The following is a 15,859-nucleotide window of genomic DNA, read 5'->3' as shown; positions in this document are numbered from 1 at the left end:
AAGCATTTTATATGCAGAGGGAAAAAAGGACTTTGCACTCAAAAATCTTCCCTTGAAAAGTACATCTAAAATTAATCCTTATTCCCTTTGGGCAATCGTAGTGCAAGTAGCCAGCTTTATTGTCTGATGATAGCTGGGCTTTCTTGTATATACAGGATTTTAAAGATTTCCTTTGAGTCCTGTGAATTTTCAATTTTTTGATATAAATTGGAAATACAGGACCCAATTTAATATTGAACAACAAATAGCTTTTTAAAATAAAGATTCTGCATAGTAGTGCTGGTCTCTGACATAAGTCTTTGTATTTGACCTTGGAGTTTGTTCAGTAGTAGACTAAAAAAGTTGATGGAAGCTTTTTGGCTTGCTCTCAGGCAGCTCCAGCACTGTCTTGCTATGGTGTCCAGGATGAGGTACCACATGTTTTTTTACAGGGCTACTGGGCAGGATTTGAGGGCAAGACTGAAGAGAGATTGAAAGGCTTCCTGAGCCAGAGATTATATCTATTCCTGATCTAGCCTGAGATTTTCCTGGCATTATTACATTAAACAGTCTTTGATAGACCTTTTTTCCATAAGTTTCTAATTGTCTCTTGAGCCCTGTTAGGCTTCTGATGTCCAAAGCATCCCATGGCAATGAATTCTACAATTTGTTCCACAAGAACAGACTTCCTTTTGATTTTAATTCATATTGAATAACTTCTCTTGGTGCCTCCTACTTTTTGCATTACAAAGTGCATCCCTGTTTACTCCCATGATTCTGTCTGCCTTTATATTCCCCCTTAATAATCCATTTTCAAATCTAAAGAAATCTAAATTATTCACTTCATTTTTTGGAGAAAACCACTCCAGACTTGAGATGAGTTGTCCCTTCTGTACCTTTTTATCTTCTTTACCATAACCTTGTTAGGATGGGAAGACCACGGCAGTGCACAGTATATGGGAGGTGGTTTTAATGCGGAGTTCAGTGACGTTTACAGTTTTCTATTACTTTTCTCCTTCCTAACCTAGTTGTCGGAACTCAAAATGTCCCTCAGACATTTTTAGAGGTTCCAGGCCTTGGTCAGAAGCATTTTAGACCCTGGCAAACAGCAGAAAACAGCTGTGATTTTGAGTTTGAACCATGGAATGAATTACCAACTTTAAAGGTGGAACAAGCAGTCACAGAGAGTTAGATGATATAGTAAAAGTAGTCACAAATTAGAGGGTAAAATTTTTTAGTATTGTACAGGGGGGTTTTAACACATGTACAGGGGGGTTTTACTTTGTACAGGGGGGTCAGGAGTTCTAAGATGGAGGAAAGTGGGCCTGAACCTGTTCTTCCTCCTTCTTCTTCCTTACCTCCATGTTCTTGGTGATGTTGGCATTTTTCTATTGGTTTAGGCTAGGAACACACTATTCAACGTAGATGATAGATATTGGCACATTATTGTAAATATAGTACACGTAATTTCTTGTATATAATGTTTGTACCATCCCACTGAGGGGCAGAGCCCCACACGCTGCCCTGCAAAACAGAGCTGCGGCAGGGCAGCAGAACTTGTTATAGATAAGCAAAAATAAACAACCTTGAAACCAACACAGACGAACTATGGCTTCTTCTTTGGCAACGGGGCAAAAAGACAAAGACTTTCTACAATCTCAGAATCACCAATACCCACAAATTCCGACACCTAGTATTTGGTTTTTAACAACTACTGAGCACTCAGCTGACACCTCCAGAAAACTATTGTGTGTGACCCCAAGGCCTCATCACTGTATGGCAATAGCAAATTGGGAACCTGTCAGCATGTATGTATAGTTAGGGTTGTTTTTCCCCAAGTACATCACTTTGCATTTATCAACATTGAATTTCATTTGCCATTTTGTCACTCGGCCTCTCAGTGCTGCGAGACTGTTCAGCTTCCCTTCACAAACAGCCTTCATTCTAATTATCCTGAATAATTTGGTATTGTAAACACACTTTGTCCCTTCTGCAGTCCTCTTATGAATAGGTGAGGTCCCTGTAGGGTCCCACCAGTGAAAGCTGTACACTGGCAACTCCTGGGCAGGTCAGTCCCACTTCTACCCTGGTAGTGCACAAAGGCAAGTTTTCTTTTTGTTCCAAAACCAGAACAGGTTTTAAGTAATATTTTCTGAGAGGCCTTTTCACACATTTTGGAAATTGATATGCTGCTCTCTTCTAGGCAGCCTGTAGACTTCTTCAGGGACCTCTCCCCAAGGTGTTGAAGGCATTCACTGGCTCTGCTGCTCTATTTCAGAGTCTTGCATTTTGTCCCACAGAGAAGTCAGCTATAGTGGGCTGTAGTGCCTAAAACCCCTTCTGGATCTCAGTTTAAAAACTGATGTCACATTTGTCATCCTCTATTCCCCTGATAGCCTGACTATATGGGACATGTGCCCTCCAAATTCCTGTATCAAAAAGAGTGTGAAGTGCCACCTCCCACAGCAGAGCTTTTCACTCCCTCCCCCTGGCCAGTTACTGGAATAACACAGTAAGTTTTTTTGAGTAATCATGTCCTTTTTGCTCTAAGAAAGGAACACTAAGCCAAGAAATCATCTTCCATCCCCAAAGCTAACTGTGAATTTTTACAGTTTAAGGCAGCATTTGGATTTTTGAGATCAGGGAGTTTTACTTCCCTCCTCTGTAATTCTGGAGTGGGCTGGTCAGTGCTGCTGCAGGAGCAGTTAGGGAGGGGAATGCAATCTCTGCAGACCTCTCCTGCCTGTGGCCGTGTGAGCATAATGATTCATTGCCAATTTGGAGTCTGAACAGGCTCGCTGAACTCAGAGGCAGGCTGTCTAACTCCCTCATCACATAAATTGAAAATATCTTTATACTCCAGTGGCACCTTCTTCTAAATGGCCTGAAATATAAGAAAATAACATAAATCTGTATTTCCAGCAATGTGGCAGGGATTTGCTAATGTTATTCTCATAGTTGCTGCTGCTCAGGGCAGGGGTCACTGGCTCTTTTTAACTGGGGACCTCAAAACGTTAGCCATGGGTTGCATTGAAAACAGATAATGCTGCACTTTCCACACTTCTTGAGATGCTAAAAACCCAGAGTAGTTATCCTGACATCCTTTACAGATTAGGCACAGCTCACACCAGGCACATGCTTATAACTGCATCTATACCAAGGAATTTGGCAGTAGAAAATGCCATTTCAAAAGCATGCTGCTAGCAGGCAATACTGCATTGGGATGTTTTATAACATTGCCCAAAATTGCCTTAATAAGAGGTAATCTCAGCCTTTGCATTGCTGTACTGAAACCAGAGTGAAGCAGCACTGTGAAGTGGGAGGAGGAAGGACTGCTGCAGAACAGGGCCTTCCTGGAGTTCTCAATCCTTATCTCACTGCCTCACCTACCCTGAGAAGCTGATGTGAATTAAGAGATTAAGAGAAGCAGTAAAAGAAGTTCAGATATCTGGAGTTTCTATTAGTAACCACAGTACCACAGCCATTCCCAAGGTTTGTGCCTGGAAGCCCCACTTAGATGAGCCATTGGCTGGGAAATGCAAGGTTTTGGTCAGACTCTGACACCTCCACCCCACCATCCTTTCCTCTCTTATGCATTTTACAGGAGTTTTTAGCTATTGATGTTATTTAGCTAATAACATCTATTGATGTTATTCCTGTGTTGAGTCCTCTTGGTTTGTTTAGTTTCACCTCTTTCTAGCTTGTCCCCAGCTCAACTCTCTCTTGAGTGCTGTTGGAGAGTTTATACCAGTGCTAAATTATTATAGAAATATACACTGTTCCTGGGGGATATGTTCAAACACTATCTGCAGTCTCTGTTGGTATGCTGTCTTCATGTTTGCTGTGATAAAACAAACAGAAAGAGCACTACCACAAAATTCTTGTAATTTGGGATTAAACTAATAGATCAAAACTGATACTGGGGGTGGATGCTTCCATACTGAAAAATATCAACGTTAATATCAAAACACAGCTACGGATCTTCTCAGGTTTAGTTGCTCAGATTAGGATCCTTTCTTTGTTGTGACTCCTCATTGCTATTCATAGGCTTTCACAGTGCAGCCCCTGCCAGGACATCAGCCTGAAGTAATGGGAAACAGCAGCAGCAGTGCTTTGTAAGGCCAAATCAAGAGACAGAGTTCCTGCTCAGCCACTGTAGCAAAAAATCCTGCTCAGAACCTTATACTGCCAGCAAGACACTGGAGCAGTTTGATTTTACACTTAAATGGAAATTCTTTGAGGTTTAGAAGAAACTAATCTGTAACTTGTTTCAGAAAGGCAATTAAAATGGGTCGTTAAACCTGGGTGTATCAAATTCCAATTAGCATTAGCATGGACAATATAATTAAAAGGTAAATTATCCATAATAGCATAGACTAGAACACTTCTTACAGTAACTAACAGTCAATTGAAACCATGTACTTTGGTTTCTAGGGTTGTCAATGATTAAGTTGAAAGGACAGAATAAAGCCTGTATCCATTCATCCTGGGACAGTAATGTGTTCTGGGAAGTTAAACATGAGGAGCAGCAGTGTGCAAGCCAGCCATCATTAAAATCAGTGGAGGAGACTAAGCAGGATTAAGGAAAGCCAAAGGAAATATTCTAGACATGAAAAGTTTATGGATGAATTACGAAGTTGGTGAAACAAACACTATCTGTCCTCCTCCAAGGTTCCAGTAACAGTTTTGTGCCTGCTGGGAGAGGACTTTGTTTAGGTGAGCTGCCATGAGCAGCCCTGACCCGGTGACCTGCCTGCAAAGGTAGGTTTTAGTAGTAATGCAATCATGGTGATGTTTTCTGTGCAACTGAAGGACTTGGTGGCCAGTGAGGTTTAGAAATCCCAGGGTGTTCATTGCATAAGCAACAGGAAATGCTGGGAAAGTAAATATGTGATATACATAAATATGGTAAAATGGCATAATTAAGATGGGGACTTTTGGGGACTTTCTCCAGGGTGTTATTTATTAACACCAGGGTGTCCTCTTCTGCCAAGGGGTAAATAATACTCTGAACAGAGGCACAGATAACAGACTGCAACTAGTCTTGTCTCCTTGCAGCCTTCTGTGCATTGATGAAAGGCAATCACCTTGGCTTTAATAACAGAGGAATGTTAACTTCTGCCTTCCTGGCTGGTGGGGGGAGCCTGTGGTTTAGTAATTTTCTGTTAGGATTTGGAGAGATGAGCCTCAGAGAGTAGGAGAGTGTGGATACCCACCCTCTGCTCCCAACCCCATCTGGGTTTTGGCACAGCCAAACCCAGGCCAGGGTGGAGCTGGAGGATGTCCTCAGTCCCCTTCTCACTGACAGCTTCAGTGTCCCAAAGCCCCTCCTGGACTGGAGGGGAGGGCTGCAGACTTTAAAAAGACAAAATTGGCTGAGGTATATTGGCAAGGGGGAAGCTTTTCTGTAACAGTCTCCTTTTGCTATGCTTTTGCATCGTGTAGATATATCCACCATTACAACAGCTTTCCAGAGTATTAAAAGCCATTTAGAATGTTATGTGTTAAGAAAAGCCATTTTCAGATCATCAGCTCTCACAGCATCAGACCTCCTTTTCCACTGCTGTGTTTTTCACCATCTTAGCTTAATCTTCCTCTTCTATTAACGTTCTATTGGCCAACTGGGAACATGTACAGTCAAGGAAACAGTCACCATCAACATAAAAAGGTTAATTAAAATGATTAACCTCCCCAACAATTCCCTTATGGAAAAATCCTATAGAACTTAATAGAAAATGATACATTTACTATGTAGTATTTAAACTGTCAGAGAAAATTCCTTAGTCGGGAGGTAATTCCCTATTAAATTCTATAACTTCTCAGAGTATTCTCCACAGAATCTTATTGGATTAATCTGTATTAAATTCTACAGGATTTGGCATAAAATTTTCAACACCAATAACTTCTAAAAAGAATTTTATAGTGATGCAGGGATGTAGGGTTTGATGTGAGGCTTTTCAGAAGCAGGCAGGGTATTTTTCAGGAGTGACCTGTAACAGTACAGCAGTGATATTGTGTCATTTCTAAATGAAAATATAGATAAAACAAAATTACATTAAATCAACCTAACATGTAAATATTGCTGCTTTTCCAACCATGACATAGGCTGAACTGATCCTGCCTATTGTGTTATCTGAAATCCCTTGCTTACTGGAGCTGACAGGCAGAATTAGGGGAAGAGTACACTTTAATATGTTTTTTTTTTTATTTGATAGAAGTGGAACTATGAAAATTCCATTAGGGCCAGCTGAGAGTTTTGCTCGATTCATCTTTGTCTTTGCTCAGCTCATCTCCTTGAGCACAGTATGTTTCTCCCTATGGAGAGCTGGGAAGAGAGAAGCAATTGTTATTTGAGAGTGTCACATGGATATAAAAGCTATAAAACGTACAAGGTTTTAGTATACTTTGCACTTTCAAAATGTAAATGTTGGGGAAGATATCAAAATTGCTATGCAAGTCCTCGGTGAAATGTCTGCATAATGCTGAACTCCTACATCTGCTGTTTGTATAGCATTTCTTGTGATAATTTTTCTCTGTCACTTAGCTCGTGATCTTTGTAGCAGCTGTGAGCTCCTAATGACTTTGCCTCTTAGGTTCTATACTGTTATTTTTAAAGTCTGAAGTACAAAGTAATTTGGCACTTCCTCACATATCCTGGGGGGAAATCGGTTCTGTTCGGTGTAATTTCTGGGAGTCACAAAATATTTGAATAAATATAATTTCCTCCACAACTTTGTGAACTCCAAATTTTAATTTTTTTTTCTAAAATATGTTTTTAAATTAAGAATATTTATGCTAGTGATAAAAAGAGGGTTCTCTTTTTCTGGAAGATTATAGTTAAACAGATACTAAAAAGGTATATCTTGGAGATGAAAACACTCCTGAGTAATTCAGTTTGTAAGGCAGTCTTTGAAGGGGGTAACTCTCTAGGGGAATGGCTGCTTCTCTTTAGAGTAAAAAAAAAAAACCCTCCATTGCCCCATTTTAATAGCTCTGTATTCTGTTGTTGGACAGAGTAAGGAGTGGGTTAAGAAGTTAAAAATTCCAAGGGAACTGGGTATTTAACCTACAGCCCCAGCAGGACAGACATCTGCATCTCTGGCTTCATGAGCACCATGATCTCTCTCTGGTTTGTAAATACACATGGATGCAACCTTCTCTTCACTGGATCAGGGGCTGTTAATCAGCATCCAGGCAGTGGTATTTAAAGCCCTCATTGTTATCTTCAGAGATCTATCTTATTTATATTTTACAAAAGGCATCTCTCTGCAGAGAACTAGCAAAAGGTCAGTTCCAAACTTAAATGTCAGAAACCCCATTTTGAGAGGTTAGAAGCAGATAAGTTGTCTGACGATCAAAAGTCTTCTGTTGAAATGGTTTTTGTTCTTGGTTTGTAACACTGCCCTGGCCACTCCTGCATCTGAGAGGTCCTGTGTTAGCTCCCCAGGGAGGGACAGAGTGGGGCATGGCAGGAGATGCAGTGCAGAGGGTGATGGGCAGGGGACATCTGGCTCTCAGGGTGCTCGTCTGTCCCCAGGCGTGTGGAGAGGAGTGTGACCGTGCTCCAGGACAGCTCGGTGTGAGACCACAACATGCAGGACAATACTGAAAGGCTTTGTGTTTAATCCAGCAATTAAAATATTCATACTTTCAACATGGTTTCCGTGAACTGTTGCAAAGGGAGAGAAAGCTCAGGGTTTTTTGGACTGACAAATTTTCCATTTGAATAATCTTTCTGCCTAGGAAGTGCAGCGCTGTACGGCTGACATGAACATCACTGCAGAGCATTCCAACCATCCCGACAACAAGCACAAGAACAGATACATCAACATCCTGGCCTGTAAGTAAGCACTGGCCTAAGCACAATGAATAACCCAAAAGGGCAGTGTGTGTGTGTGACTGAGACAGGCAGATGGCCCCAGGCTACATTATTACACAGGATGTAATACACATGTGAAAGTGTGGCTGGAAGATCCCTTCCCCATTAAAGGCAGCGTGTGTTTTGGCTTCTCCAGGGCCAGGATTTCACTCCAGCTTTTGTTTTGAAATGTTTCACAGCTTGAATGTCCAAGCATAGTTGTAGAAGTTTGGTATGAAATTTTGCAGAGGAATAACTGGGATAAATTGATGATCAGAGCTCTCCTGCCTGCTAATGCCTGAAAACTGGCCTAGGGGAAGTGCATGGAGGAGCAAAGAGTTTTACTGATGATTCCTGGGATTACTCTGCAGTCCCAAAGGTGCTAAATCTTACAGAGTGTATCTGCTATATTTCAAACTGCTTTAGCTCTGTGTAGGATTTGGACAAATAGTGATCTTTGTAGCACAGAGCGGGCTTTGCCTGTATCCCTCTGAGAACTGCAAATCTGGACTCTGCCCTAGAATGCAAATGATCTGGGATGGAAGTGCAGTAACTTTTTCCCTGTTGTTCTCTTATGTGGAATGGATGGCAGATGCAACTGTCACTGTGGTTTAGGGACAGGCATGGAGAGACCACTGGTAAAAAGTTCACAATGTTCATAAACATTGCAATAAATCTTGAATGCTTTTGGAATGAAATGCGTGTCCCTAACAGATTTTCAGTAGTAATCAAGGTACTGGCTGAGGAGAGTTCCCAGACCTGTGACAGACTTGCTGTGTGGCCTTGGGCAAAGGCATTCATTGAGCTTGTCCCAGCTCTGATTTTACACATAGGTGTCTCATCTCTCTAGGTACAGAGATGTGACACTGAAGGAGGATTGAAGCAGGCACTTCAGTCCTCCAGATTATCATTGGAGGAGGATCCTCTCCATTGGTCCTCCAGGAAGGCAAATGAAACCAGTCTTTATGCTTAAAGTTGGCTCACATGTCTTATCTCTGCATGAGTTGGAAGCACCACACAGCCCAGTGCTTCTGCCTAGGAGCAGGACTATGATTTTTTTTCCTGCTTTAAGGAGGAGTCAAGCATTTGAGTGAAACAAAAAGAGGAGCTCAAAATCACAGCCTCAAGTCTGTCCTCATGGTGTGATGGTGGTGGTGAAGGAGTGAGGACATTCACTCAGCTCCCAGAGCCAGCAGAGCTGTCTGAGCCCAGCACTGAGGGGAGGATAATGAGCTGAGCCGAGCAGAGGCAGCGTTTCACAGCCCCGGGGGGTGCCCTGGCTCTCTGGTTCTCACTGCCCTGAGTGATGTAGATGATTGTAAAAATTGTGCTCCTGAGGCTCCAGTGCCCTTTAAAGAGAAGCTGTCCCAGCATGAGCCACGTACTTTAGGGGATGTGAAGGCTGAACACCTGCACGTGAGCAGAGGACCAAGAACAGATATTCCCATCTCTCTCTTGACTCCAGTCCAAGGCCAATCTCTTCTGTGTATCAGTAAGGGCAGCCCTGATACCCAGGAAATGGGATGTATGCCTGCAGTCCTGCAGCACGTTTCCCTAATGTTTTTCTGCTCTGTTTTTTATCCTGCAGATGATCACAGCAGGGTGAAGCTAAGGCCTTTACCAGGAAAAGATTCTAAGCACAGTGACTACATTAATGCTAATTATGTTGATGTAAGTTGTTTTAATGGTTTTTATCTGCTCTATCTTTGAATCCTTCCACAGGATGGAAATATTGTCACTTGTGATGTGATTGGATTTTACAACTTCAACTGATAATTTTGCTACAAATTCTTCACTATTCTGAATTAGAAAAGCAGCTTTCTTGTTACTTCTAAAATATTAATTTTTCTGCTATGATACTGCTTTCATCTGACTTGGCATTATGGTTTTCTTTGAAGGGTTACAACAAAGCAAAAGCCTACATTGCTACCCAGGGACCTTTAAAGTCTACCTTTGAAGATTTCTGGAGGATGATTTGGGAACAAAATACAGGAATCATTGTCATGATCACGAACCTTGTTGAGAAAGGAAGAGTAAGAGATTTTCTAATTTGTTAGCAGTTGCTCCTTAACACTTCCCCAAATCACCTGGGCAGAATTTGTTTTAAATGGCTTGGGATGATAGGTACTGATGCATAACACATAAGTAACAACACAGGGACACATACTGAGCCCTGATTTTTTTCAAAAAGCTCTAGACACAAATACAAAGCAGCAGCTCAGGCCCTTACCCAACTCACCCCCCTGTGTCTGTGTTCAGAGGAAATGCGATCAGTACTGGCCGACGGAGAACAGCGAGGAGTACGGCAACATCATCGTCACGCTCAAGAGCACAAACGTCCACGCCTGCTACACCCTGCGCCGCTTCACCATCAGGAACACCAAGATGAAAAAGGTGAGCCAGGCCTTCACTGCTCCCATCCAGGTGTCTTCTGGCTTGTGTAGGACGCAAGGCACACCAGAGCAAAACTCAGCGTTTGCACAGGCAGCCTGGAGAGGCAGGCGGGTGGGAAATAAGTAAGTAAAGACAGGATTACAAGGAACCTGTTGCTAAGGTTTAGCTTGTATTTCTTTTTCTCAAGTGCACTGCAGCTTTGGTGTCCTTGTAATTTCTGTTATTACCTGTTCCCACATGTATTTTTCCTCAAACTCTGTTTCCACCCATCAGCAGGAAGGGCTGCAGGTTTCTTCTGTCAGAGTCCAGCACTTTCACAGCTGAGCAAGCCAGAAAGGGACTGATGATATTTTTATGCTTCTTTTCCCTCCTCTCTCTCTTGTCTCTGCGCACCCTTCGTACCTAGGGGCAGAAGGGGAACCCCAAAGGGCGGCAGAACGAGAGGACTGTCATTCAGTACCACTACACCCAGTGGCCTGACATGGGCGTGCCCGAGTACGCCCTGCCCGTGCTCACCTTCGTCAGGAGATCCTCGGCAGCCAGAACCCCGGACATGGGACCAGTGGTGGTGCACTGCAGGTATGGTGGCTGTGACAAACCACCCGAGGCAAGCCCAGCTAGAGCACAGTGTGTGCCCTTCTGTGCCAGCTAACACAAACACTGCAGGTTACTGACCCAGGAGGAGTGTGTCAGCCCCTTCTCAGCTGATGCAGGCTTTTGCTGTAGCCATGATACTGAGCTGCTGAACTACATTGCACTGGAATTGGAAAGCTCCTTTGCCAAAGCTTGTTTGTAGCTTCCCAGTTCAGTGCATGGACAGGGCAGGATCAGCTGTGCTGGAACCAGCAGTGTGGGTACATGGACACCTGGGAATGCAATTGCCAATGAGCCACACTCACCCTCACCAGCACTTGCAGTCACAGCATAGATCAGTGAATATACAGTTCAGGGATGTGGTCTTCATCACTGTGTGTGAGGGCGCTGCACAGCGCTATATCAAAGAGGAGAGGGTGATGGGGGTTACAGCTCCTTCCTCAGCAGAAATGGAGAATCTCTGAAGAGCTCCTGTCTCTCTTGGGCCCAGGGCTGCCCTTGTTCACTGTAAGGAGTTCTGGCTCCAGAGGATTAGTCCTCTTTTATACCTTCCCATAGTGCTGGTACCACTTTCATTTCCAGCTCCACTTTGCAGCTTAAGTTTACCTCAAGGCTGAAGCCAGCCAGAGCCATCTCACAGCCTGGAGTGACCTTGGCAGTCCAGCATAGCAGCAGCTTGGCAGAGGATGGACCTTTGAATGGCTTCATCCAGCCAACACCAGTAACTGTAGCACTGGAAACAGGAGCCAAGTGTGAACAGGCAGAGCGTGAAGTCCAGGACCCCAGCAGCCTTATCCTCATGCTGCTGGCACAGGTGTGATGGCTTGTACTGTGTCCAGCCTCGTCTTGAAGCACAGAAATACCCACAGAAGAATTATATACCTGGTAATAGTTCCAGAAACCCAAAATATTTTACTGGGAAACTAATGGTTGAAGCTAGGAGGAAAATGGAAGCCCATGAACAGAAATATATGAGTATTTGCTTAGTTCTGTTCTAGCTACTTCTGCATTTGCTTTAATCTGGCTGTATTTCATGGGTTTCTCTTATGTTCTCTGTAGTGCTGGTGTTGGCAGAACTGGTACCTACATTGTGATAGACAGTATGCTGCAGCAGATAAAAGACAAAAGCACAGTTAATGTCCTGGGTTTCCTGAAACATATCAGGACACAGCGCAACTACCTCGTCCAGACAGAGGTAAAAAATGCAGTGGGGTTGAATTTAAAGCCTTGTTCATTTTTGCATTGTAATCATAGATTTTTCCAATTACATCCTGCAAAAATTGAATATATTACTGATATTTTTCTGCACTGGAATATCTCTTTTTCTAGACCAGAAACTTCAGATTTTGCTTTTGACTTATTCAGAGTTGTATGTAGTACATTTATAAATATTTATTCTGAATTTGGCAGTATTTGCATGAGTGGCTTGTTTTGAACACCCTTTCCTTTAGTGTGCACTGCTCCTCAGACAAAAGACATCTGTTTAGGTTATTTCAAATGTCCACCTGACATGCTGATGTTTTTCTAGGAGCAGTACATTTTTATTCATGATGCCTTGTTGGAAGCCATCCTTGGGAAGGAGACTGAAGTGTCTGCAAACCAGCTGCACAGTTATGTTAACAGCATCCTCATTCCTGGCATAGGAGGAAAGACACGACTAGAAAAACAGTTCAAGGTAAGTCTTAATCACTGCCACCCAGAGGGACCTGATTTTCCTACTCTCTTTTATATGGCCTGTCTTCACTGTCTATTGTCATGGCTAAGGAACCAAACCAGAAAACTCAATCAGCACAGCACAACATCTTGAGGAGTTCAGTCCTATACAGTCCTAGCTTCACTGCTGGAAATCAGTGCTCATGCTCTTCAGTCAGAGCTGAGAAGAGGGACTTGGACACTGGTTTGGACTGTGCTGCTGGAATCCCTGTTCCCAAGGGGCCTTGGATGTTCCCAAGTCTGTGGTTAGCTTGGCTGGAAGTCTTCCTCCAAACCGTGGCTCTCGTGCATACAAATATGGGGAAATACAAGAGATGAGGTTCTTTGCACCACCTATTATTTCATCAGTGTAGATAAAGAATTACAAATGTTTTAAGACCAGGAAACACAATATGCCTTTCTCATTGCTAATCATGATGCTTGTTGTGTTTACTGTTATAACATAGCTGCTTCCTTCCTGGACAAAATAATTACTTTTTCCCAGATCTCTTATTTAAAACCTAAGATATTCTGATTGCACTTTATTTGAATACATTGTAAAATATTTTGTGAGAGTTTGTATCCCCTATATCATAAGGAGACACATGGCATCTGTTTTCACAGCTAAACTTGCTCAGTTTATAACTACCCAAAAACTACCCAAGGAACTGAAGCTGTTAAATTACACCAGGTGCGAAGCTATTCAAAAAATGAATCTGAATTCACTTGTAGGAATTTCAGTATTTCTCCATCACTCAAGACATTCCAGATGCTTAATTACTAAATTAAAAAAACAAGTGCAAGAGCACGCACGCCCACACAAAATGAAGATTTGTTATTTTAAAAAGTGTTGCACTTTTACAAACAATTCTAAATTATATGTATAAATTATATGTTTTCTGATGACTCGTGCCAAAGTTTAAAAACCCTAAGTGCCATTTTCAGAAATTACTTTCTCTGACAACATTGCACAGTTATTTAGAATCCCCATAACTTCTAATGTGGCTTATGCCAATGCACAGATGAGTTGAGTGCTATCTTGTTTAGAGTGCATTTCAAACTGGGATGTGACCAGCAACAATTATTAGATCTTTCTCTTGTTTCTGCTGCTGCCACAGAGCTGGCAGAAAATAAGTTGTGCTCATGCCCCAGTAGAGCAATTTATATTCAACCATCTTAGAGTGAAATGACACTGAGTAACGAGGTGTGAGTGCAGGAGATGTGAAAGCCACCTTTACTCTCTCTGCTCTGGCAGAGTTTCCCCATGTACTGGGAGAGTATTCAAATACAAATCTGCCTTTCTCTGTGCCTCTAGCCAGCCCAGAGTGAACATGGCAGACCAGAGAATGTAGCCCATGGCCTCAGATCTCAGATGCCAGTGTGGTGGGTTCCCCAAAGGCCTGTCAGAAAAAGACATTCTGCAAGAATGATCTGGCTATTATTCTGGGGGGAAAAAAATTTAAAGTATTAAAGTTCTGTTTTTCTATTTTGCTAGTATTTATTCCTCAAGACCTGCTTCTCACTAAACACATCTGAAATTCTGTGAAATATATTCTCAAAGATAATGAAATGTAGTGTTCTGTGAAAATACATTTGGATGGAACTTCATATGCAGGATGTTGAAAAGCTGAGAGCTCCAGAGATCTTTTTATCTATTAAACATGTTGTATGAAAAGGATGATTTCCATTGGAAACTTGAGTACTTTAAACAAGTTTTAACAATGCAGTTTATTCTTCTACTAATGCATCTTTGCAGGAGTTGGCAAAGAAACCTCCTCTCTTCATTTAGAGTGCTCTGAGGGCTGACTTACTACTTCATTCTCTTTCAGCTGGTTACACAGTGTAATGCAAAATACGTGGAATGCTTCAGTGCTCAGAAAGACTGCAACAAAGAGAAGAACAGGAACTCATCAGTTGTGCCATGTAAGTTCACATCTTCAGTTTGATTACTGCCTAGCATAACTTTTTGTACCGAATTCTCCCGGTGTTATGCATGAAAAGACATAGCCACTAGGAAGGGGAAATGTAATCTTTTGTTCAGCCCAAGCTGTCTTGTCTTTGAGCATTACCCTGATGAAACTGAACAAAAGGAAATAGTTGCAGTGTCAGCCAGATATACTGTCCAAGTGAAATGTTAATCTGAAGTGCTTAAGAATTTGAATAATTAGGTAGGGGATAAATCTATGGAATACTGAGAGATTACTTTGATACCAGCAGCTCCCTGCTCTGGGAGATCTCCCAGAGTGATTTGCACCAGTTGTTTGTAATTCAGCTACTGCACTCAGTTTCTCTGTGTGTGCCACCACAGATTTAAGGATATTCAGTGACCAAGGACACAGTTTCAGAGTCATTAAAAGGGAATCTGTGCATGGCTGTCAAGCAGTATGAACTTGCACCAGACCAGGCATGGGCACAGTGTCATCCCCATCACATAACCCAGAGTACAGGACACAGAGGACAGATGATAGCCAAGCTAGCACAGAGTCACAGTGGCACAGATACAGTCCATCATGAAGTTTGTTAATAAAAGGGAAGTCATCAGAATACATCTTAAAAACAGATGGGAACACGCTAGAAATAGGCTGTTTGATTTGGCCCTTTGTGTCATGCAGCTGCACTGATTTCAGTTTGGCTTTTGGAGGCTGTCAGAGGCTTTGAGGGGGATGTTGAATTCAGCTCTCAAACACAGGGAAGCATGGATCTGCAGAAGAGCACACACTTCTGGGAGGTTCCCCATTAGGGAAGATGTTTGTCTCTGGAGGTTCTCTCACCCTCTGAGAGATGGCAGTACTACAGAGTGGTAGGGAAAACAAAATAAATCAGCTGGGTTTGTATGCTGCTGGAGACAAATGGAACACTACACACAAGAATTACCCGAAATCCCCTGTTATCACTGCATATACTGTTATTTGGTAATTCAGCCTGCTGTGAAAATCTTTGCTATAGTAAAATTTGATTCCTGAAATTACTTTGTCCTTGTGGGAATATTGTGCAACATTCTCTTTTATATCCTGTGTTAGCAGGCAGTGCTTTAATGCAGTTAAAGTGCTGGCCTGCTCCTGTGGGAGATGGGAGCTGCACACTGTTTGCTTTGTTAACAGCTGAGAAATTCTTACTTTCTGCATTGTGCCATGATCAGACTTTGATCTTTTATTTTTCCTCTGTGTTTTTTTTTTTTTTTTTTTTAATGTTATAGCTGAGCGTGCTAGAGTGGGCTTGGCACCACTGCCTGGAATGAAGGGAACAGATTACATTAATGCCTCTTATATCATGGTGAGGAAGCCAACACCTAATTACAAAGTAAAATCAGTTCTAAGGTGCTAAATACCAGATGCCTATAAT

General features: G+C 42.3%; 1 protein-coding gene across 1 annotated transcript in view; it reads left to right on the top strand.

The window, feature by feature from the left end:
* PTPRG (protein tyrosine phosphatase receptor type G) overlaps nt 1-15,859 on the top strand; it is a 390,724-nt gene that overhangs the window by 362,162 nt on the left and 12,703 nt on the right. Inside the window, exons 16-24 of the mRNA XM_030283424.4 lie at nt 7,723-7,819; nt 9,426-9,508; nt 9,736-9,870; nt 10,097-10,231; nt 10,638-10,810; nt 11,885-12,020; nt 12,354-12,500; nt 14,347-14,440; nt 15,714-15,790. Of these exons, the coding sequence (XP_030139284.3) occupies nt 7,723-7,819; nt 9,426-9,508; nt 9,736-9,870; nt 10,097-10,231; nt 10,638-10,810; nt 11,885-12,020; nt 12,354-12,500; nt 14,347-14,440; nt 15,714-15,790 (1,077 nt within the window). The remainder of the gene's footprint in view (nt 1-7,722; nt 7,820-9,425; nt 9,509-9,735; nt 9,871-10,096; nt 10,232-10,637; nt 10,811-11,884; nt 12,021-12,353; nt 12,501-14,346; nt 14,441-15,713; nt 15,791-15,859) is intronic.

This window comes from Taeniopygia guttata, chromosome 12, assembly GCF_048771995.1.
Source record: "Taeniopygia guttata chromosome 12, bTaeGut7.mat, whole genome shotgun sequence".
Taxonomy (NCBI): domain Eukaryota; kingdom Metazoa; phylum Chordata; class Aves; order Passeriformes; family Estrildidae; genus Taeniopygia; species Taeniopygia guttata.
The sequence above is the reverse complement of the archived record's forward strand: the minus strand, read 5'-3'. Positions and strand labels throughout refer to the sequence as shown.